The sequence below is a fragment of the Hydra vulgaris genome, chromosome 08 (genome assembly GCF_038396675.1).
Source record: "Hydra vulgaris chromosome 08, alternate assembly HydraT2T_AEP".
NCBI lineage: Eukaryota > Metazoa > Cnidaria > Hydrozoa > Anthoathecata > Hydridae > Hydra > Hydra vulgaris.
The window spans coordinates 15,340,001-15,367,500 of NC_088927.1; the positions used below are offsets into that span (position 1 = coordinate 15,340,001).

The 27,500-nt window shown below is 28.1% G+C and overlaps 1 protein-coding gene across 1 annotated transcript in view; it reads right to left on the minus strand.

The window, feature by feature from the left end:
* Positions 1 to 27,500, minus strand: part of LOC100211022 (protein tweety homolog 2) — a 50,043-nt gene that overhangs the window by 18,871 nt on the left and 3,672 nt on the right. Inside the window, exons 2-4 of the mRNA XM_065803160.1 lie at positions 15,988 to 16,172; positions 15,167 to 15,278; positions 2,246 to 2,469 (exon numbers count right to left, since the gene is read on the minus strand). Coding sequence (XP_065659232.1) covers positions 2,246 to 2,469; positions 15,167 to 15,278; positions 15,988 to 16,172 — 521 coding nt within the window. The remainder of the gene's footprint in view (positions 1 to 2,245; positions 2,470 to 15,166; positions 15,279 to 15,987; positions 16,173 to 27,500) is intronic.

The window sequence follows — 27,500 nt, forward strand, 5'->3', positions numbered from 1 at the left end:
CACATTTAGGGGGCGTCATCAGACATTTTTAAATTAAGTTGTTTTAGACACACCCTAATGCACTGGTATATAAAATAGATATGCTTTACAATTATTTAATGATCTTTTTAAAGAAGAAAGAAAATAAATATAAAAAGATAAGAAATAAACTCTGCTAATAACTTCTAAGAGCAATCAAAACTTCAGAGAAACTCAAAAGAAAAGCAGATTCTTGTTTGCATTAGATTTAAAGTTGGCAATATGTTTTGTGGCTTGGTGTTAAACTTGCTTGAGTTTGGCTATTTCTTGTGCTAAAAATGGTGACTTGTACTGCAAATTCTAAGTGTGGGCGAACAAATGAAGTATACAGTATGCGCCATAATGCTAAACTTTGACCTTAAAAAGCTTTCTTGAGCCTGCCAAGCATTCAGTTGCCAGCTGATGCAGCTGTGGAAACTTGTAACCTTCAGATTGTTAGTCATAATAGTGCCTAGGTCTCGCTCAGATGTTGTGCATGACAGCTGATGCATTTAGCCTGCCAAGTTATTCATAGTGTAAGCTACAGTCAATTTTTTGTTGCAGCTGCGCCCAGTGTGCACCATAAAAAACAAGTCAGGTTTTTTATCTTCAGTTTTTGGGGCACCTAATTTTGTGGGGATTCCTGTACCATGGTGCACCCTGCTTGTGTCTAAACCTGTGCCTGTATTTAAAATCAAAATCTATTTTTCTTTTCTTTTTTCTATTTTTCAAAATCTATTTTCCTTGTGAATTAAAGATTGTCTACTAAAGTATTTTTCAACTGCCGTACTTGTTGGTGGAAGCGATAAAATTTAACTAGCAGTATTGGACAATATTGGAGCATATGAACAACATTTCAATATGAATAACACTACAACAAGATCGAAAATACCTTTTACAGACTAACAATATTGAATCTTCAAAATCAAATTAGTGGCTGTCCATTAATTATGTCATTAATTTTTTGGTAATTTTTACCTCCCCCTTCCTCTTGTCAACAATTTGTCAAACTTCTAGAGCCCGCTTCCCCTCTCCCACTTGTCCTATAAAATTACATCAAAATTTGATTAAACTTCTTCCACACCCTCCACCCCCCACCCCAACCTCAACAAGAAAATTAAATGAAAAAAAACATCCTTTTATTCTTTTTAATTTCATTTATTTTAAAAAGTAACATTGTTAGTATTAACTTTTTTTGACTTACCCATTCCCCTTGTCTCCCCCTATTTTATTGAAATAACTGATGGGCATGTCTTGACTATGTTTAAAATTTAATACAGTAGTATAATAAAAGAGTAACTTAACAAAACATAAACTTTCTTATATTTTGCAGCGTTTTTTTTTAACATTGATGTAAATGGTTATAGTGTAAATGGTTATTGTTAATACATAGGGTAATATACATTATATTAAATAAAAAAGCACATATATTTTAAAGTTTATTTGAGATGGAACTTAAGGTTTATTAATATTTAAAATTAAAAAAAAACCATAAAAAACATGTTTTAGTAGTGCTCTGCTTTTTTTAGTAAAAAGTTTTTTTTTTAAAAACCCATTGGTTTTTTTTGAATCGCAACTCTAATCAAGTCAGATAAGTAAATAAATGTCAAATGACCTTCTTTACATTGCAAGAAAAAACAACAAATGATCTTATTCTATTAGTTGGTCACATTTCCATGACTCCATCATGGTTTAAGGTTTGAAAAAATTGGCAGTGTTTTAATGGTTAATAAAAGTTTATTTTGTATGTTTTAACCTACCTAAATCCTAATTTATAATGATAAGTACCTAAATCCAATTCATTCATGAAAATTTAAAAGCTTTATTAAGTAAAAAAACGGTTCTACTATAAATCAATTTTAAATTTTTGCCCAGCTAAATATAACTTACTGGGTCATTAAGAACTATTCTATGTAACATTCTATTCAATGTTTTAAGGTCACTAAGCTTCAGAAATTAGAATAAGCTTTAAAATTTTAGAAATTTAAGCTTTAGAAATTTTATTTCTTTATTACTTTAGAAATTTTATTTTCAAATTCTAAGCTTTAGAAATTTGGAATTGCTATTTAATGTTTCACCATTTCTAAAACTTTGTTTTAGAAATGGTGTAAATTTTTAAAACAATAACAATCCAAATAATTAAATAAATTTAAAAAAAAAACTTGTTATGATTATAAAAAATAAACATAAGGAAGTTAACATTGATAATCAAATAACAATATTAACATTATTTATAATTAAATAATACCGTATATTTTCATAACTATTACACTGATTGGATAGCTGAACTAAATTGACATCAGCATCTTTTAATAAGTTGCCAGAGGAAGTTAGTTTCTGGTTTGCAGCATTAACTGAGTCCATAAGTATTTGTAATGGGACTGGTATAGAATATTCTGGTTTGATTTCAAATTTAATTTCAGAAAGTTCTCTAATAACACCAACTTCCAAATACCGTTGAATAACAACACACTATATTGTAACAAAATTGAACAGAAAAGTTAAAAATTTTACATGAAATTATAAAAAATTTTACATGAAATTATAAAAAATTTTACATGAAATTATAAAAAATTTTATGAATATAAGACTTGCATCTTTTTGTTGTTGTTGTTCAAAAATTGACTTCCAACAAGGTTGCAAGCAATCACTAATTAAGTAGAGAATTAACAGAAAAGAAAGGAGATTTGATTACAATATCTCAGATATTTTTTGATAAACATCTATATACATGATATGATATAAAAACCAAATTTAACTAGTAATTCAAAATTTTAATTACTAGTTCAGTGGATAATTATTTAAAAAAAAAGATTAGTAAGTGATTTCAAGAAAACTTTACGAATGTAATCAATATATTTGGATGGGTTTCTAAAACAATTTATAAAAAATAATTATATAAATATATACAAATAATAAATCATATATTAAATAAAGCATAATCCCCTTTTGCAAAATTTAAAATGATATTAAGACTTATTACTTTAAACCTGTTTTGATTTTAAATTTAAAAAAGAGATTTATTACCTTACATTAATTTTATTTTTGAGTGACATTTAGAAAAAAGTTTGTGTCACACAAAAGCAAAGAACCTGAAAAAAGGTGATGCTAATTTCACAACTATATTATGCAAAAAAGTATAGTGTTTAGAGTTTACAACAGGACTTCTCCCCTAAACTTTAGAATACTATAGTGGTATGCAGTAAAGCTAGACAGTTAAAAGCTTCCCACTGCACTGTGCTCACCTAAGACTGCCAAGATAAATTTTGGTTTACTCTAATTTTTTTTTGTTTTATTACTATTATTGGGTTTAGTAAAGTGTTTTAAAATAATTTTTAAAATCTAAACTCACTTATAAACATCAAAAATTTAGACTTAATTAAAACATCTATAAAAAGTTAGGTCATTTTATGTTTACATTATCTAATCAAAATGGATAAAAAGACTTTATGTTAAGGTAATATTTTGTAGATAAAAAATATACATTTTTTAGATAAAACATATATATTTTTCATCAAATTGGCTGAAGCAAAATTTAATTTGTGCTTGTTGTTTTATTGCCTAGGGAAAAGGATCAAAAAAACTTATTAAAGAAACTCCTGCAATACAACTCCATATTCATAACTTATTTTGGATGTACTTAAAGAGTGCTGTCCAAAAAACATTTGTACTTCTTGCAAAACAAATTTATATACATTGAACAGGGGTGAAACATCAAAATTGAATAATTTGATTGAAAAAATGTCTAAAATTAACAGAAAAAAAACTTAGAAGATCATCTGATTTTAGTAAAATATCTGAACAGATGAACAGAATATAATAAGATATCATCAATAGAGTTATTAAAAAGATATGTCCTTCCTGCATTTTCTTCAATAGGTATTCTTAAACAAAATTAAAATGTTGTATGTTTCTTGTTTTCAATTTTAAATATATAACTTATACTAGTAGAAATATATATATATATATATATAAGTATATATATATATATATATATAAATATATATATATATATATATATATATATATATATATATATATATATATATATATATATATATATATTTATATATGTGCTGCTACATCGACTGAGGGTTTGGCATGGGGCAGCAATATTTTCATTCATTATTTTTCGCTTTTTTCTTCTTTTTCTAAAAAAAGCCGTATCAATTTAGATAAGCAAAAAAAGTGAGCAGATGCATACATAAATACGCTATAGTAGATATATATATATATATATATATATATATATATTTATATATATATATATATGTATATATATACACATATATATGAGAATATTGTATACTAGCTGCCCGGATACAGGTCTTTCTAAATCTTTTCCACACCGACCTTTTTATACTTTTTCTTTATATATATATCTTAGCTGTCCGGACCCGTAAAGTATGGGTCTTTACCAAACCGACCATTTCTTTACTTATTCCTTATTTATTTCAATATTTTTAAGTAAAATAATTCATTCTAAAAAGATGCTTTAAGAAAAAAAAAAACATGCGCATCTTTTCCGCATACATAGAGCTTATAGGAGATTTATAAAATGGTTTGTTTTCTCCTAAATGCTTATTTTCCATGACTCAGCGTGCTGTCATCAGTGTTGTTGCGGGGGTTCAAGTCCTCCCCTAAGCAAAATATATTTTTGAATTTTTTTTTTATCTTGCTGTATATATTTATACCAATAGCAAAAAAGACTTTTAAGTGTTATAACAAAATTTTAAAGTTTTCTCATATAATACATATATTAGACATGATCCTTCCATATACCGCTTGCAAACTCAACTTATGCCAGAGTTGTTAGTCCTTGGCCTTGGCCTTGCCTTACGGGCAAAAATTAATGCCTTGATCTTAAAACTTTTGGCCTTTATCTTGGTCTTGACCTTGAAATTTTTGGCCTTAGCCTTGATTGTTTTGGCCTTGGCCTTCATAAAAAAAAAAAATAAAATTAAAGAATTAAAAGTTTTCATTCTTTATTTTTATGTATTTTTGTTTTCGGCTTTCATATATATCTACAAGTATATTTTCTTATTGACTTCATTGAATTCTGCGTAAAATCTTGATCTAATTTCACAATATGTGGTTTTATTGTCACAGCACTTGCTACCTACAGTTTTGTTAATAATTGGCCTTAATGTAAGGCAAAAATTTAAGTCTATGGTCTTGAAAATGTTTGCATAGGCCTTAGCCTTGAAACTCTTATTCTTGGCCTTGGCTTTGTAACATGTGGCCTTGGCCTTGTAACATTTGGCCTTGGTCTTGGCATTGGCTTTGTAATATGTGGCCAAACAGAAATAATCAAGAGAGTGGAGAATCATGGCAAATCAAAAATTAAAGTTTCAAATTTTCCAATTGGAAAAGACACTATGTTTCGTGTTTTTTAAATCTTTTCAATTTTTTTAAATACATTAACATACTAACAAAAATGCAAAACATAAGCAAAAAAGACTGGTAATTATTAGAAAAGTTTTGTTATAAGAGATTTATAATATGGTTTTTTTAGTATATGCAAAACTTCGATAGCTCAGTGGTTTAATGCGCTGTCATCTGTGTCATTTTGCAAGTGTTCAAATTTGCCTCTTAACACAATACATTTTCAATTTTTTCAGTCTGGCTATATATATTTATATCAAAAAATATAGCAAAAAAGACTTTTAGTTTTTAAAATAAAATTTTTAACAACTAAAATCTCCGTAGCTAGCAAAAAAGTTTTTGCTAGCTACAGAGATTTTTTTTTTTTTTGCCTCCACAGCAGCACCTTCTGGAGTAGCAGGATGGGCTAATTAAATTTAACCTTTATTAAGTTTTAGACCATTTTTTTTCAGACAACCTACAGGTTATTAAGAATAATTAACTGAGGGAATTAACAACATATGTATCTCTATCATGTAATATACGCAACAAATTTCCACTGGTGTTTTGATGTTTATATAAATTTCAAGCTTTTTTAAAAATTCACTCTCTTTTGTTTATTATAGTATATAATATCTTTATATATGTTATGTATCTAATATCTAATAACTTAAAACTTTAAATATATTTAATTTTGTATTTTAAAAAATCAAAACTGATTTTTTTTTCTTCCTTTTAATGTATGTGCGTAATAGGATTTGAACCACGACAGCTCAGTTCAAAAATGTTGCAAGCTTTTGGCTGCTAAGGCGTAATGTTCGATAAAAGTTTTAACACTACTTAATAAATAAAAGACTTTATAAAATGACAAATAAATTCTATAAATCAAAATTCAAGAAATGTAAAAGCAAAACTGTAAATTTTATATCATTTTTCAACATTACATAACTTTAAATTTACATAAGTTAGATATTTGCAGACACTGAGCGTAATGGCTGCTATGAGTTCTGTCACAAACACGCACAAATAAGTAAAGGCAGCATTAAACTCAATATTATTATATTATATATCTATATTTGTAAAAGAATTAATTACGTTGTCTGATTTTGATAGATGGCTTAAACCAAATAATATCATGTTTAGAGGTTACTATGGAAAAGTTTGGACGGTAATAGTTCACAGTGACTCTTGGATGAATTAGATTATCTAGAAGTTAATCTTTTAAGTGCAGATTCTATGCAGCCAGATATAATATTTCTACAACCTGTAGTTAATTGTCTATTTTTAATTTACAATTAACCTGTAGTTAATTAAAAATTTTTAACTATGAAAAAAAAAACGGTTTTAGCTCAGTGATTATCTATTGCTGAATCAGTTTTAGATTTTAAAAACTGCAGCTTCATCTTCTGAAAAAGTTCAATTATAAACTAAATATCAACAGGAAAATTCTTATTTTAGTGTGTCATCTTGTTCCTTTTCTTCATCACTGTCAGTTTGGATTTATATGCTGAGCAGTCCAGAGAAAGTGCTTATGACTACCACTATCAAGTATTGAAGCGATGCAAGCATTTTGTCATTCTTTAACAGCAGCTATATAAAACCTTTTATATAGCTGCTGTTATTATTGTTAAATTTTCAATAAAAATCAAACAACTGCTGTTATTTTAAAAGTAAAATTATTAGAAATATATATATAACTCCTAACTGGTTGTAAGAAAGTTTTTCCATATTTTGTTGACAAAAAGTAAAAAACTAAAATGCAACACCATTATTTTTTTTTTGTAACTTGATAGGTGCCTGCCCTAACCAAACCCTTAGTCGATGTAGCAGCACTCCTTGCGAATCAGGCTATAAGATAGTCGATGTAGCAACACTCCATTGCGAATGAGGCTATTTGTCAGTGATGTAGCAGCACTTTGTTGCGAGTCAGGTTATAAGATTGTCGGTGTAGCAATACTCCATGCATGATTTACAGTAAAAAAATAATAATAAAAACCTTTTATTAAAAGAAATAAAAATAAAAACATTTTATTAGAAAAATAAAAACATTGTTTATATTATTAAAAACATTCAGAATGTTTTAAAAACATTCTGGTCAATTAAATTTGCATTTTTGCAGTTTTTTTAAAAAACGGTTAATTTGTAATTAAATTAACAGTTTTAACTTTCTGACACGCAAATGTTGGACGAAAGTCAAAAGTAATTAAAAGTGACATATTTGTTCGCATAAGAATCATTTTTTTCCTTCCGTACTCCCAAATGCAACAATCTATAGAACTATATATATATATATATATATATATATATATATATATATATATATATATATATATATATATATATATATATATATATATATATATATATATATATATATATATATTTATATATATATATATATATATATATATATATATATATAAATATATATATATATATATATATATATATATATATAAATATATATATATATATATATATATATATATATATATATATATATATATATATATATATATATATATATATATATATATATATTATCGGACAAAACGAGTGCAACCAAATAATGCTAATTTAGTTTCTTTATATAAAAGTGCTGCATTTTTTCAATTTAGAGAAATAACTATGTAACTGTTTAGAGACTAAGTTCTTCAAGTTTTATTCATCACAAAGTTCATTATTTGTACACGAAAATTAATAAATTAATCAAAAGTATTAAAAAAAGTTGATTTCCTTCTTGACAAAACAAGTGCAACTCGACAAAATGTTGACCAAGCTGTATTTCGCTATCAATATTTCGTGGCAAATCCTTTGTTGTCGATCACAGCCTTGCATCTTTGAGGCATAGATTCGATCAGGTGATCAATAAAACTTTGTGGAATCGCTGCCCAGGCCTTTTGGATTTGATCAAACAGTTGATCCTTATTACGAACACCTTCACGATTAATTCTGCGGTTGACGATCTCCCACAGGTTCTCGATAGGGTTGAGATTCGGAGATTGAGGCGGCCAATCCATCACCGATAGGTGGTTGTCTTGAAATTACTGCTTGACTACTTTTGCAGTGTGTTTCGGATCGTTGTCTTGCTGAAAAACCCATTTTATTGGCATATTCCATTCAGCATGAGGTAACATAACATCTTTCAGAATATTTTTATACATGAAACGGTCCATTATTCCATCGCTTCGATGTATTGGACCTAGACCGTTAGCAGAAAAACACCCCCAGACCATTACATTGCCTCCACCATGCTTCACGGGCTTATGGCAGTAACGAAAATCGAGGCGTTTTCCAGCCGGTCGACGTACACGGCAAATGCCATCGCTCCCAATGATGTTGAACTTCGATTCATCACTGAACAGGACAGTTCGCCATTTCTGCACATTCCAGTCAATATGAGATGTAGCAAACAGGAGTCTTTTCTTCTGGTTTTTTAGTGAAATCAGCGGTTTCTTTGCAGGGCATCGAGAAAACAATACGGCTTCAACAGCACGTTATCTGATTGTTCGGTCCGATACAAGCAGCTCTAATTGCTTTTGTATCTCGACTGATGATATCCAGGGATCTTTCTTGACGGATCTGACGATCATAGAATCCTCTCTAGAAGTGGTGGAACGCGGTCTTCCACCTTCGTTATCTGCTGCCAACTTCCCCGTAGAACGATATTTGGAACATAGTCTTGATACGGTCCATTCTTTCACGCGATATTTATCACAAATACTTTTTTGTGACATTCCACTCACGTAATCGCCAATAATTTTCCTTTTTAGTTCCAATCCAAGACTGTCGAGAGCCATTTTTGCACTTGAAGTCATAAAAATAATAAAAATAAATAATCACGCTTCTCAAGGCTTACCGAGTTACATTTACCTTGTGATGATACAATAATGCTCTGTGAACACAACGTCTTGGTTGGATGTGGACTGTATTGATGTAATGAAACACTTGTTGTATTTCACTTCTTGTATTGAAGTTCTTCGATAAAACACTTTGATAAAGCTCACTTCGATAAACTGTCTTGATAATACTGACTGATTGACTTCCATATACTGACTGAATTACATTTTAAGAAAATGAAACAAACCAAAAAAGTTGCACTTGTTTTGTCCAATGCAAAATGGCACTTGTCAACGAAATTCTGCCTGTGTGCTGTCACCTGTCAGCTGATTGCTCATGTCATGGCATGCTATGACTCCAGACTCCTGAACTGTTTGCTGTGGTAGTATAGTTTGTTTCGTTTTTAAGACATGTAAAATTAGGAACACTTTTTAGCATTGTTCGATGTTGGTTGCAAATGTTTTGTCCAATATATATATATATATATATATATATATATATATATATATATATATATATATATATATATATATATATATATATATATATATATATATATATATATATATATATATATATATATATATATATATATATATATATATATATATATATATATATATATATATATATATATATATATATATATATATATATATATATATATATATATATATATATATATATATATATATATATATATATATATATATATATATATATATATATATATATATATATATATATATATATATATATATATATATATATATATATATATATATATATATATATATATATATATATATATATATATATATATATATATATATATATATATATATATATATATATATATATATATATATATATATATATATATATATATATATATATATATATATATATATATATATATATATATATATATATATATATATATATATATATATATATATATATATATATATATATATATATATATATATATATATATATATATTATATATATATATATATATATATATATATATATATATATATATATATATATATATATATATATATATATATATATATATATATATATATATATATATATATATATATATATATATATATATTTATATATATATATATATTTATATATATATATATATATATATATATATATATATATATATATTTATATATATATATATATATATATATATATATATATATATATATATATATATATATATATATATATACAAACAAAAACGAAATTCCAATATATTTTATTTTCTCAAAATGTTTTATTTAAAATCAAATTTCAATAAATACACCATTACAAAATCCAAAACTTTAAATTTATCAAATTTATTAGTAATTAGAAGCCTTTTAAAAAATCATCAGTAGTGCTGTTTATATATTTGTTGCAAAATTACTATATACAAAAAATGTAAATTACACATTTATTATGAGCAAATATTGTAACTGATAAAATTTAATACAGGAAACATCAATTAAATGTATCATGTTTTTGATTATGTAAATGCTTTATATAGGGTGATAAAATTCTAATGTTAGTTCAAGGAAGACAAAAACCTGGAAAATCATTAAATATTCTAATTTTTTGGATTTTTTAACAGTTTTTTCTTGATTTAAAAAGTACATATGGCTGGTGATGAACATAAATAATAATAGTTAATGCTGTTAAGATAAAGCGCCAGCCAATATCTATGGCAGTCAGGATAAATTAATTAATGAACCAGTCAATTTAGTTACTACTTAAAACTCTCTTTTTCTCTTGGTTGTTATTGCTTCTAAGTTGACCGATTGCAAGTTTAATTTGAAGCTTTTAACTTTAGCAGATTAAGCGACTTCTGCTGGTGAACTATTCCACCCATCAATGACCTTATTGCTGAAAAAATATTGCCTTTTCAAACAATTTCTGACCAATCCAGGTTTCATTTGATGTTTTGCTCCTCTAATGTTAGATACAGGACCTGATGAGCAAATAGAGTTCATTGATTGATTTTGTTTAATATTAACTATTTCAATACCTTTAAATATTTTGAATTGCTGGATCAAGTCGCCTTTTAACCTTCTAGTCTCCAAAGTCAAACCCAAAATTTCCCATCTTTTTTTGTACTCAAGATGTCTTAGTTCCGGTATCATTTTGGTTGCTCTTCGTTGAATTTTTTCTAATTCATTATTATCATTTGTATAATACGGACACCATACTTGAATTGAAAACTCTAAATTTGGTCTAACATATGTACAATACAGTGTTTTTATTAGATCTTATCCTTGTACTTGAATGTATTATTTAGTAGTAAGAGCATACTATTTGCTTTACTAGCTGCATATTTTACTTGTTTGGCCCATTTCAAATCACTTGATATATAAACACCAATGTCTTTTTCTAGTTTTGACTTTTCAATTTCTATTAATGTATTATTATTGTTCATAAAATACGAATATTCTTTATTATTTGAACCAAGGTACATAACTTTACATTTTTCAAAACTTAATCCTAATTTCTGTTTTTTTTTTACCATTCGCCAAGTTTATTTATATCATTTTAAAACAATTGTGAATCATTTTGAGAAGAAATAGGCGCAATTGTCTTATTATCATCAGCATATAAACGACATTCATTAATAAAATTTTATGTTGAATCATTTATAAATTCCAGAAAAAGGAGAGGACCTTGAACAGACCCTTGTGGTACACCATTAAGTACATCAACCCAATCTGTCACACTTTTACCTAAAACCACTCATTGCTTTCTATTAGCTAAGAAACAGACTATCCACTTTACCAGAAATACTAAAAGTCAATAGCATGGATAATAACTTTTTATGTGAAACACTATCAAAAGCTTTTTTAAACTCTGCGTACAATACATCTACCAGTGCTCCATTACGAAACGCATCTGTTCAAATATCTAGGTATTCTAATAGGTTTGTTGCACAGCTCTTGCTTTTCATAAAACCATGTTGTTTTTTTGAAAGTAAATAATTTTTTATGAGGTGTTGCATGATACAGTCAGCTATTATTCTTTCCAACACTTTACATGGTATTGAAGTTAATGAGATTGGTTTGTAGTTAGATGCTTTTAATTTGCTTCCTTTTTTAAAAAGTGGCATTGCATTTGCTTTCTTCTACATATCTGGTAGGGTACCTGTTTCCATCAATTTTTTGAACACTAAATATAATTGGTATGATATTGACGAACTGCATTCTTTTAAAACAAAAACAAAAAGGATGAACAAAATCAAAACCGACCAATTTTGATTTATCAAGTACTTTAAGTCTAGTTTGAACATCTTGTGTTATTAAAACTGTTTTTAATAATAAATTTGAAGGCATATTATGAAACTCAATAACGCTTGCACCATTATCATTAACATACACAGAATGAAAATATTTATTTAGTTCAGTAGCTATAGCAAATTGATCATTTATGATTTCCCTATTTTTAATTACCAGAGCTCGAATTTGAGTTTTCACTGATTTCTTCTTATTGATATATTTATAAAGCAATTTAGGATTTGATTTAAACTTGCTAGCGTAGTGCTATCTAATTGTTTTATATTTTTATATTGTTCATTTTCTATTCTAATTTTCAATTATTTATACTGAGTTTTTGTTGATTTGTCACTGCCATTACATTTATTAGCAAGTCATATATTGCTTTTAGTTCTTATTTTATGTTTCAATTCAGGAGTTATCTATTTGTTTCTATTCTTTTTATTTTAATAATTAATTCTTGTTGATAATTAATTGCATATTTGTAATGATACAAAAATAAATCATACATTTCATTTATAGATTTACTTTTAAATCCATTTTTCGAATCCACATTATTGAAATGACTTGATAAATAATTCATAACTTCCTTTTTGATATAATCTAATGGACTTCTTATGTTCATTAGAAGACTTAAGGTCATTTATTAGATAACAACACTTTAATAAATGATGACCCATTTCCTAAAGGACCTTAGTGAGTTATAGAAACAACTTTGTTTTTATCGCTTGTAATAATAAGGTATAGAATATTAGTTAATTTGTAGTTTGCTATTTGGAATGTTGGCTCATATACACATTGAAACAAAAAACAATCTTCAAGACATTCAATAAATTTATTAGTTTGAGATTCATTATCAGTCGCTGAAAAAGGACAATTATTATCAGACCAATCTATTATATTATAGTTGAAGTCGACTGTAATAATAAGATCGTTGTATTCTTTCTGATAAATACTCATTTTAGCAGCATTAATAGATAGGAAAACAAAGTTATTGTACTCAAGAGATATATCTGGTGGTCTATAAATGCATCCTATTAGCATTTTTGTTATTTTTAAACATATACAAGTCCATACTTGTTCAATAAAATTATTGTTAATTGTAAACTATTTCTTTCAAACTGATTAATACATTGTTTGACATAAATACAAACACCTCCTCCATGAGTCTTTCTATCGCTTCTGAAAATATTATAACTAATTATGTTTACATCTGATTCTGCTTTAAACCAAGTTTCTGTAACACAAATAACATCCGGTTTATATATTTCACATTGTAACCTTAACTCATCAATCTTATTATTCAGAGACATTGCATTTATGTATTAAATCATCAGTTCTTTGCATTTTTGTGTATTGTGCTCTTGTTTATACTTAAATTACATTTCTTATGCTCATGAAAATTTAATAATTCAATATCTACCAGTCTCTTATTGCTCAGCAACTTAATAAGATTGTGAAATCCACCACTAAACTGATTTATTTTGTTGTTTTATAGTTAAAGTATCGTAAGTGACTTAAGTCTTTTTTGATATTTAGTTGCTATTTTTTTATTCTTACTACCATTTCTAATTCCAAAATAATAGTTTGCCATGTCAATGTTGTCATTACTTCGTTTTTTACACTCTTCTTGTAATAGCTTTGCTTTGAATCGCTCAGATTTAGTCAAATCAGGATTTATAAATACATTTTCATAGGTTTTTTCTTTCTTCAATTCCTTGGCATTTTTTAAAACAGAATTATGTTCCAATTTATCAGTTAAAACAACAATATATGGAGCTTTATATACATTTTTTGGCTTTAATTTGATAACATTTTTGATTTTGACATTGACCTTCAACTTTTGCATGATTGCTTCAATATTTTGTTTATCTATTATTCTAAATCAAAATCTAGTCCAGTAGTGACAGGTTTATCACCTGTCACTACTGGACTAGATTTTGATTTAGAATTTTCTAAATCAAGAACTCTCTTAGTCAAGTTTGGATTATCCGTTCTTAAAGTTTCTATTAACTTTTTAAATCTACGATTATTGCTTCTTGCTCACGCTTGTAAGTATTGAAATCAACAAGTTGCAAATTAACCATTTGGATTACTGGATAAGCTATTTGTATTACTAAGAAAGCTATTTTTTTTTTATATTAAATAATTAAATTCAATATTGCATTTTTATAAATGTTTAGTATTAACAAATTTCTTTCTTTTCTCAACATTGGCATAAATGAATTAGAATATGTTAAATTTTTGAGTTTTTACAATGATTATTTCTTAAATTTCTAATAGCGGCTTTGCAACTATAAATGATTTTTAACTAATAAGTGAAAATTTAAAGCTTATTAGTTAATTATTTTATTATTAAAATTACATCGCTGAATAAATAGTTTATCAAAAAATAATCGCTGCAATTTAACTTGCATTTTTTATTTTTAAAAAATTAGCATGTAACAAATAAAAAAAATTTTTTTTTCATTAATTTGCAATTTAACTGGCGTTTTTTATTTTAAAAAGATGAGTTTTTATTTAAAAACAATTTTAAATCGGTTTTTCATTAATCTTCATTTTTTTCTTCCTTTTTCGAAAAAATTGCACGGAAAATAAAAAATGTTATTAAAATATTATCGATACAAGCTATAATATAAAAAATAAAATTAAAATGAAATCAAACCTTAAATTTGTACAGATCAAATTGATTATAAATATTGGAAGCAGACTGTGTAAAAAGACTAACGCCATCTTTTGTTTTGTTATTGGCATAAAAACCTAATCCCAAAGGAGCACTAAAAAATAAAAAATATATAACTATATACACACACTAAGATATATACATACATACATATATATATATATATATATATATTATATATATATATATATATATATATATATATATATATATATATATATAATATAGACCTTGGTACATCTGTTTAAAACAACAAAAAAGCTTGCAAAAATACTGATTGCTTGGAATCAGCATTTTGTGGGATTTTTCTATATGTATTATTGATCATTTTTTATATTTATGCTCCAAGTTTGTAGATTATTCATAACTGTATTCAACATAACATAACCATGGAAACTAATGATTTTACTTACTTTGTCAATTTAAGCATGTTTACCTATTTACCATATTATAAATCATACATTTAGGAAGACAAAGCTGATTAATCTAAACTAGTAAAACTAGCCCTTTAAAAAAACGTATTGTGCAACCCTCACTGAAGTCCTTTTAAATAACTATCAATCTATTTCATAGGCCTAATGCTTGGATTAATGCTAGCTTGATTTCTGAAAAAAAATATTACAGTATTGTTATTGCATATTTTGTGGGTTAAGCTGAGGCAAAATAACAGAAAAACCATTTTTGAATAACAAATAACAGCTATTCCAATATAATAGCATATTTGTAAATGTTAAGAAATTTTTATTATTTACAAAAAATACTATTATTACTGAAAAATTACAAAAATTATTTAAAATACTAACAACGACAAAAATGCAACCAATGCAATCAACCATCTCAAACATCTGCTTCTTCCTGGTCTAGGTTTAAGTGGTTCAGCTCGACATTTGGCACAAAAATAGCATAAACAAACAAGAAAATATGCAACAAAGATAATTAAGATGATTGCAGAAGCAAATAGAAGATAGAGTCCATTGAAAAGCAATGCCTAAAAAAAATTAAAAACCTAGAAATAAATTGATCAAAACTGTTTGGGATCATAAACAACTTTTACATACATACATACATATACATATATATATATATATATATATATATATATATATATATATATATATATATATATATATATATATATATATATATATATATATATATATCTATATATATATATCTATATATATATATATATATATCGTATATATATAGTATATATATATATATATATATATATAGTATATATGTTACTGTTACCCGCAGTACCAGGAATTAGCTAAATGCTAATGTTTATAATACAATTTAATTTAATAATGTTTATAATATAATTTAATTTAATAATAAGAATTATTATTATATATATATATATATATATATATATATATATATATATATATATATATATATATATATATATATATATATATATATATATATATGTATATATATATATATATATATATATATATATATATATATATATAATATATATATATATATATATATATATATATATATATATATATATATATGTATTAGGGGTACCTATAAGTAATCAATTATTGCTAGTGTGGTATGTTTGCCTCATTTTAGCTCAGACCATGAATGCATAAATGCATGTATTATTATTTATATTATAATTTGTGGCCTTCAATTTTTAAATTTAAATATAAACTTTTTTTTATTTCTGAGGAATAAAATGGCAGACAATCAACCAACTGAAGAACATTTACATCATTGCATGTTGTTTCGTTTTCGGTCAGGTGTTAATACAACAGTTGCAACAAAGAAAACTTGTGATGTGTATGGAGACATATTGAAAGTTAATAAGTATCAATGTTGGTTTAGAAAATTTTCGAATGGTAATTTTGACTTGTCTGATAGCAATCGAAGTGGGCATTTAAAAAAACTTGGGTGGAAATTTAAGTTTAGTATCCAGGAAATAGCAAACACTCTTCAGGCTACTTGGTTAACACTTCAAAGATATCTTCAGGAAATTGGGAAGGTTTACAGGCAGGGTATATGGATCCCAAATCTATTGTCAGAGATGAACAAAGATCAATGGTTTACAATTTGCACATCTCTTTTGTGCAGACAAGTAAATGATCCATTTTTACAAAGAATTGTTACTAGTGATGAGAATCTTGAAAAAGTCTTGTACAACAACAACCAATGCACTAATCAATGGCTTTCTCCAAACCAACTTGCTGTAACCACTCCTAAACCATCCCTTACTCTAAAGAAGGTGTTATTGTGTGTTTGGTGGGACTGTGGTGGTATAATTCATTTTGAACTATTGAAACCAGGAGAAACAGTTACGGCTGAATTGTATTCCAACATTTGGATAGATTACACAACCAATCATTGGTAAAAAGACCAGCTCTGGTTAACAGAAAAGAAGTAATATTGCAACATGATAATGCCAGGCTGCATGCAGCAAGATTAATCCAAGAAAAAATAAGACAGCTAAACTGGAAGGTTTTACCACATCCCCATATTCACCAGACATAGCACCATCTGATTTTTATTTATTCCGGTCCTTTGAATATTCCCTGAAGAATAAAAATTTCAAAAATGTTAATGATACTTGAACTTACTTGGAAGCATTTTTTTCTTCAAAGGGTACAGAACTTTATGAGCATGGAATTGAAACTGTTCCAACAAGATGGCAGAAGGTCCTAGATAACAATGGAAATTACATAATTGATTAGAATTAAAATTTAATATAAATAAATTCATTCTTTTTTGTTGACACTTAAATAATTGGTTACTTATTGGTACCTCTAATATATATATATATATATATATATATATATATATATATATATATATATATATATATATATATATATATATATATATATATATATATATATATATATATATATATATATATATATATATATATACATATATATATATATATATATATATTCATATATATATATATATATATATATATATATATATATATATATATATATATATATATATATATATATATATATATATATATATATTCATCTGGTAATTACCAGATGAAAGCATCATAGCTACATTTATTGATCTCTGTTGTGTTAACACGTCAATATCTTTGCACTTCCTGTTTACCTTAACAACAAGCACATGTTTTTTTAGATAAATTAATATAACACATTGGAAAGTTGTTTATGATACTTTAAGCATAGGAAACAAGACAGTAGAGGTAAGTGATGTGCCTTCATTGTGATATTAATGTCATCATTATTAATTGGTAGAAAATATGTGTTCATTGTATTACCAATCACATATTGAGTCAGTATATACCATTTAAGGTCATTTAAGGTCATCTAAAGCCCGATATGGTTACTGAGAACCAGCAGTCAAGGGTAACTATTGAGTTTAAAGGTATTCTCCACCAAGTTTTTTTACTTTGGCCAATTTTTTTGTGCTTTATTAGCATCTGCTTCCATTTTGACAGCTTCACTATCAGTATTAATATTATTTTGTCTGTTTTAGTTTAATTTAATGATCTAATATCAGTATTTTTTGCTGTTTTTATGGCAGAAAATGGTGAAAATTATAGTAAAACTGCAACAATTCTTGGTTCTACTGCAAGCGGCATCAGGTAAATTGTTAAGAAATATCAGAATTCAGGTTCTACAGCAGACAAGGCACGTTCCGATTGGGTGCTGGTCCGCATGTCACTTCAGGATCGTCGCCTGACTGCACCACAACTAAGCCGGAGACTGTCGGAGGAACAAGGAGTTAATTTGGCCAGAACTGTGCGGAAGAGACTACAAAAAGCCGGATTAAGAGGGTGTGTGGCAGCAAAGAAACCTTTGCTCTCTGCCGCCAATGTCCGGCGACAGTTGGTCTTTGCCAGGGAGCACAAAGACTGGACTGTCGAGGACTGGAAAAACGCTATTTTTTCCGATGAAAGTTTATTTCAACTATTCTGTGGGGCAAAGAGACTGATTGTTAGAAGAAGAGTTGGTGAAAAGTTTAAAAAATACTGTATTGCACCAACTGTGAAGCATGGCGGTGGTAGTGTTATGATTTGGGGGTGCATGTCTGGACACGGGGTAGGGCAGTTGTATTGGTGCATTGGGTCCATGAACCAAAGCCAATACATTGGGGTGCTTCAGGACTCAATGCTACCATCTGCTGATACTCTGTTTGGACAAGAAAATCGGTTTATCTTCCAGCATGACAATGTGCCATGTCATAAAGCAAAGAAGGTAACCATTTTCCTTCGTCAAAATGGAGTGGACGTGCTCGACTGGCCTGCTCAGAGTCCAGACATAAACCCCATCAAGAATTTATGGAGTGTCATGTCTAAGAGCATTGAGGGAAAGAAACCATCCAATTGACCTGTGGGTATTGTTACAAGAAATCTCTTTCGTTAGAAACTCTTAAATGTAAAAAATGCTAGATTCTGTCGGATTTGTCCTTACTTTGTGCAGCCACTGTATATATATATATATATATATATATATATATATATATATATATATATATATATATATATATATATATATATATATATATATATATATATGTATATATATATATATATATATATATATAGAGATATATATATATATACATATAGATATATATATGTATATATATATATATATATATATATATATATATATATATAGATATATATATATATATACATATATATATATATGTATATATATATATATATATACATATATATTTTATATATATATATATATATAAAATATATATATATACGTAGCATAAAAGCTCATTAACAATCATAAATTGTTTATAATATATATATATATATATATATATATATATATATATATATATATATATATATATATATATATATATATATATATATATATATATATATGTATATATATATATATATTTCATATATATATATATTTTTTTTTTTGGTTGTACGCAAATGGCTGCCGGCCATGCCTTAAATAATACTAATAATGGCAATTTTAACTCTTTTATTGTTTACTCTGATTATTTCAATCTATATTTTTTAATTAAAATGGTAAAGAACCTTGCTGGAAGTGATAGACAAAAAAATAATTTACATTTGAAAGCTTGTAATAGTGTTACTGATACCACACTTTGCAAGGACTTTATGATTGTTAATGAGCTTTTATGCTATGTCTTCAACAAAGTTGATGTTTTGCCCTTTGAAGTTATGGTTAAGATTGTTTCTTGCTTCTTTACTGATGAAGAAATTGAAATAGCACTTTCAACCTTTTTGTCAATAGATCCTGTTAAAAAGATAACTGAATCCAAGCGTTTGTTGAAATATAAAGGTCCTGATAAAAAAATAAAAGATGTCCAAGATATCTGTAGACTGATGCTTGACACAACTTCTCCCAACGATTCTACCGATATAAAATGTCCTGAATTCCATGCAAAAGATTTGTCACGTCTTCCCTTTGTGGATACTGATTACTTGGATGTCACTACTATATTGCAGCAGATACACCGCATGCAGGCTGACATTCTTAATCTTTGTGCTGCAGGTATTCCAATAAATGTAAATAGCAACTTAAATTCCACAAGTTCTCACTCTGTTAAATGTGCTACCCTGTGATACCCATGAATGTGATACATGCTTCGTATCTGACTGAGCTAGTTAATAATTTGACTATTGACCTAAATTCTTTTTTGAATCAACTCATAGAGTCGATCAGTAAAAGGTTACATAATTTATCCACTGATCTTGAGAAACCTGTTAAATCCATTAACAAAAAACACAAACAGACCCAACTTCCTATTTATGACGAGCAGACCCAACTTCCTGTCAATGACTGGCCATTCCTTCCAACTGCTAATGTAAAATCAACCATCCTTAATCCCTAACCTCAAACTCAAGTTAACTCTCCATCTAATTCAACTAACAAAATTGAGTCAAATTCGATATCAAAGGACTCAATTACTGATGCGCACTAATTTGTTGCTCATGCTTATAACTGTGGTAACGATTTTCATTTATCTGGTCATCCTTTTTCTTATGAGACCTCTCAACCAGTATTGGACCCTGTTGATTTCCAAACTGTTACTCATCTGAAGAAGAAACAAAAGCAAAAAGTGCTGATTGGTACTGGTAAAATTCAAAACAATTTATGTATGTTAAAACCACTTTATTTGTATGATTGCTTTAAAAATACTTCTAGATTTGTTTCTCATTTATCGTCAACAGCCTCTGTTGAAGAATTAGCTGAATTTGTCAACATAACATTTAAAACTAAAGCCACTTGCTTAAAAATTGTTACAAGTAAATATCACTCTTCTTTTAAAGTATCTGTCTCTGCTGGAGATGCTGTCAGGCTCTACGATGATGTGCTTGTGCGTCGTTTCTTTGAAAATGGCAGTAAGAATTTGTAGCTTTAATTGTCGCGGTGTACAAAGTTCTACACACAAACTAGTACTTTTGTCTGCAACATGATATCATCTGTCTCCAAGAGATTTGGTTACTCAACACTGAACTTAATTTCTTGAACAACATTGTACCTGGCATTTTTGGCTTTGGAGTGTCTCCAACTGATTCTTCAGCAGGTTTTGTTTGTGGCAGACCGTTTGGTGGTGTTGCTATCCTGTATCATGATTCTGTCTTCTGTAGAACTCGAGCTGTTACTACTAATAATTCATGGTCTGTTGCTATCCAACTTGTAAACAACTTTTCTGATAAGTTCACAATTATACATGCCTTGTGATTCATATGAGAATGTTGATAAGTATCTTGAATGCCTTGGTAGTCTTTCAGCTCTTATTTCATATTTAAATGGTAAATTTGTTATTACTGGTGAATGTAATCCAAGATTTCGGTCTCCATGTAGTAGTCTCCTAGTTGATTTTTGTACTGATGAACATCTTGTTACAGTTAATATCTGTCTTCCACATGATTCCTTTACCATTGTTAGTGAAGCATGGGGCACTTCTTCTTGAATTGATCACTGCCTTGTCTCCCAAAGTTCTCTATGCAATGTTAATAACTTTGAAATAATTCGGTCAACTAGTTCATCTGATCATTTCCTTCTAGCAATTGATATCTTGTTTAAAATTGATATATTTTCTTCCTCTACTGCTCACCATACTTCGACAAGATCCCTTAAAATAAATTTTAATGCTTTGTCAACCATTATGATAAAGGAGTATACTTCCACTGTGTTTAACTTAGTGTCTTCAATAAACATGGGTCAGTTTGAAGTAATTAACTGTAGTAATGTACACTGTAACTCACATGAGCATGTTAAGCAGATTAAGCACCTGTACAATATCTTGAATGAATGTCTTACTCAATCTTCATCTTATTGTCTTAATTGTTCTAAATCAAGTTTCAATAGAAAACAACCTATCACAGTTTGCGCAGATTATGTGAAAGATGCTCATAAGGCTGCTAAAGATGCGTTCTGTTTATTGCGTAGCTATAATAAACCAAAATTTAGCCCTATCTTCATGCTTTTTAAAGTTCAAGAGCCTTGTATAAACATTCCATTCATTTCTGCACAAAAAAAAGAAGATACTATAAAAGCAGAAAAGGTGGCAAAAAGATTAGCAAATAAGAACTATACCAGTTTCTGGTCTACCGTGACTTGTATTCGCAGCGATAAATGTAGTCTTCCACCTTCTATTGACTCAGGTCCGATAATGTATGCCACATGTGGTATAATAACTATTCCACCCTGTTCAACTCAGTTAAGCCAACATGCAATATAAATGACAACTTTATAGTTTAACACTGTAATCTTCTTAAAGATGATGCCTATCTTGTCACTCCTGATGAAGTCTAATCTATCGAAAATCATATGTCTTGTGGAAAAGCAGCTGACCATTTTGGACTCCAGTTGGAGCATATTCTCTATGCTAGCCAAAATTACTTTAATATTTTGTCTTTGTGTTTTTCCTCCATGCTTTGTCATGGATACATGCCTATTGGTGCTTCACACTCTGTTATGGTGACATCTCTCTTAATGGTGACATCTCCGATTCTGCTAATTATCGTCCAATTGCATTGGTGACAATTTTTTCCAAGATTTTAAAACATATTTTTGTCTCACACATTAATGAAAGATTCACTGGGACTCCCAACCAATTCGGATTTATAAAAAACCATAGCACTTTTATGCCAGCTCTTATTTTAAAAGATATTTTAAATTTTTACCTATCACATGGCTCAAATATGCTTGTGGCATTTATTGACATTAGTAAAGCCTTTGATAGAGTTCATTTTGATATGCTATTTAAGAAAATCTAAAATTATCTCTGGTGTAACTTTAAGCTTACTCATTGTCTGGTATGATGGTTAAACAGCTCAGATCCTTTGGGGTGGAATATTATCCAAAACATTTAATATCAGTAATGGAGTGCGACAAGGAGGTGTACTGTCTCCCCTTCAATTTAATATATATATTAACAATCTTAGTGTTTTACACAATAAAACTACAGTAGGCTGTTGCTTGGGTCCTTCTCTTGTTAACCATCTTCTTTATGCTGATGATATTGTCCTGTGTGCACCCTCAGCCAAAATACATACAAAGATCATGTTATTTAATGCATTTTGCAGACCAATCTATGGATGTCAGTTGTGGTGTCTTTGGGGAAAAGACTCACTCCATCATCTATGGGTAGCATATAATAATGCACTTCGCTTGATTTTAAACAAGCCACCATGGAACAGTGCAAGTGAATTATTTGGTACCATAACATGGTGCCCATTCACTTAATGTTGTTATTCGCAAGCAACAATACTCCTCATTGTTACTGCTGCAGAATAGTGAGAACCTTGTCATAAAAGCATTTGTTAACTCAGACAGGTTCTTACAGTCTCCGCTGATGTTCAAATGGAGAGCTGAGTTATATTTACAACACTTTAATTTCTTATCTTTATATATATATATATATATATATATATATATATATATATATATTATATATATATATATATATATATATATATATATATATATATATATATATATATATATATATATATATATCATAGTGTTGTAAAACTGGTTCTAACCTTAACTTTCTGACCCAGCAAAACCCTTTGGGGTGAAAGCCCACTATAGAGATCACTTAGATATTCTTGCCAAGTTATTTATATTTGAATTTTCATCCCAGTAAACACAAAATGTGTTTCAAACGTTTAATACACACATTAACACATATTGAAATGTATTATAGACATATTAACACATCTTGTGTTTACAGAGATATTTTATTGATTGCACAAACATGCAAATGACAGCTTATTTTGCATTTCTACAGCCCTAAGTTATGATTATTTTGTAAAGACTGTTTAAATTGATCTGAAATATATTTAATTACAACATAAATTATTTTTGAAAAATTTCTACTTTTGAATTCTAGGAAAATACACGCCCTTTTTATTTTACTAATGAAAACTAAACTGTGCACATCTAATTTTACCCAAAACGCCAAAAACTGCTAAAAACCAACAAGAATGTCAACGCGATCTAACATCAAATCTAAAAGAAAGATGTCAGATTATACTGAAAGAGAAAATCAACTTTAATGACGACAAAGTTCCACTTAGAATTTTTGAAAAATGTCTTATTTGAGAAGGAAGGAAAGTGGAATAGACATCACACTCACATCATTGTATAAGTTTAAGACTATAAAACTTTGACCAGAAACTGGAGACTCTTACTGTGACTGCTTGATCTGTTCAATTGGAAAGCTGAGAAATAATGGTCAAATGAAAATTGAACTTGCACAAAGTTCAGCAGCTGGAACACTTTTTTCAACAGTAGAAAAAAGATGCTCAGATTGTTTTTCAATTAATGGCCTATGATTGCCTCACAACTCAAGCGCGCATCTCTGCACCTGGTGTGAATCTAAATTAAAGGAACTTGTAAATCAAGGGAATTGAGGACTTTTGACTCACTGCAAAAAAATGACTCCCTCGTCAAGTCAGCAGGTTCCAATATCAGAAAAGCTTGCGGCTACAGAAATGTTGTTCATTCTCCAATATTTAAACTACCTGGAGACACTTTGGTTTTGAAGTTCCTTCCTCCTAAGGAATTTCATACCCTAATTGTAGTTTTAAATCATCTTTTTGCTGTGCTACTTCAAGTTTTTCCTCAAGCAACTCTTTGGACTGATGCATAACACATTCAAAAACAACCTTACCATGGTGGATGTTTTGCAGAAAATGAGTCCAGCTGCTTCATAATATTGCTATTCTTTAATCAATTGCTGAGAAACACTCATGCTTTACAGCCATTCTATTAATTGATACTTTTCAAAAATCCAATGCGGTAATGTCTGGCTGTTTTGGATGCATCCTTGATCCAAACTATCCACAAATAGGTGAAGCATTCAAAATGTATTATCTGACATTGCAAAATGTGTCTGTAACACCCGAGGTCTATGCAATATTTTTCCATGTGTGAAAGATTTCATTGACATGGCCAAGCTCTTGGGCTTTACTCAGAACAGGCAAAGTAGTAGAAATTTTAGTATATGCATTTTCCAAATAATATCCTGATTATTTGTCAAAACTTGTTTTTAAAAACTCTGATTTTTTTTCAACTGGTCAATCATGACCAGCAAGAGTTCATTTAGGGAGGTCAAAATAGCAATTTTAGTTATTTCAGGTGGCCCAACCGTTAACAAAGTAAAAATAATCCCTCAAAAATGTAAATCTAGGAGAGCAAGAGATGTAAATCTAAAAAATCTAAATCTAGAAGAGCATTTACTTTATCTAAATTTCAGGAACACGTTTGTATAAAAAGTGTTCTAGCAGCTGAATTTGAAAAAGATAAAGAATTTGCAGGATAAAGAGTTCTTCAGGTCGATTTTGCAATGGCATATGTTTGCAAATATCAAAATAAAGTACAAAGTGCACTGTGGAGTAGGAACACTGTTCAATTGTTTACTGGTGCTGTTTTCGACAACAATAATTGCAAAACATATCTTATCTGTTCAGATGCCAGAGACAAAGGCAAAGATAGTGATTACTGCTTAATTGGGAAATTATATGATACCAGCGCTCGGAATGAGGGGAAAATGAGGTCAACAATTTATTGCCAATCTTACACTGTTAGAGGTCAACAAAAAGAATTTGACACAATGGAGTTACCATTAAATATTAAAAATAAGGTCAGCATTTTTTTGCTGACCTCAAACACTTTAGGATCGGCACTTAGGTTGGCATTGCCGAATGCCAACCCTAATTCTGAGGGCTGAGATACTCATGTCTGAAAATTGCGATAATGATACTGAAACTCTTTTCACTGATGACCCATCATCAGAATTTAAAAATAAATTTATGATGAAATTACTCAACCAATTATCTTTGCAATATAACAAAATATTTGAGTGGAAATATTTTGCAACTTCCATTGGAAAGAGGGTTGTAGATGGTGTTGGAGGAAGAGCCAAGTCCCCTGTTCAAATGAAATGTATGAGCAAGAATGAGAATGTGTGTGTACAAACGTCTATGGATTATTTCAATGTTCTTAAACCATTAACGACAGCTACTAATATTCTCTATATTAGCCATGATGAAATCATTAGTAAAACATACAACAAAAACCTTAGTTAGAAGTCAAAAAAACACCAGGAATACGAAAAATTCATTATGTCAATGCTTACAATGGCTACTTATCATTTTTCAAAACAAGTGACTCAAAGTCATCTAATTTTCAAACAAACTATATTAATGACCTGTTAGCTTCAGAAATAATTATTTAATCTCCAGAAATAGCTATTAATGATTGGAGCCTTGTGCAGAACAATGAAACTATACACACTGATAAAATAAAGCTTAAAAAGTTGAAACTTTAAAAAAAACTATAAAACAAAAAGTGCTACTCAGTTTAATCTTTATTTCAGTTATGTTAATATAGTAAATATTTAAAAAAACTTTGATAAATCATTGAAATTAAGTTTTAAGTTTATTAAATTATTATTGAGAGTAAAATAAACCTTAGTTAGCCAAACTTTTAAAATAATAAAACATTTTATTATTTTGCCGATTTTATTTTTATTATTTTATTTAGAATAAATAAAAATAATTGTTTTTCATTTTTATTTTTATTGTTTTGATTATAATTTAAATGAAATCTTTCTATTTCCATTTTTATTTCAATTGTTTTATTAAAGATTTGAATAAAAGGTTAGTTTTTCTTGAGTATGAAAATTCTATACAAATTTTGGAAAAGTTTGAAAACATTGAGGTTGACAAAAAATTGCCAACCTCAGACAATGTCAGGTCAGCAGTTAGGCCGGCATTGGCGACCCTAATTGTATCATGTACTCCAGTACTTCCTGCCTATAAATGCCCTGCCAA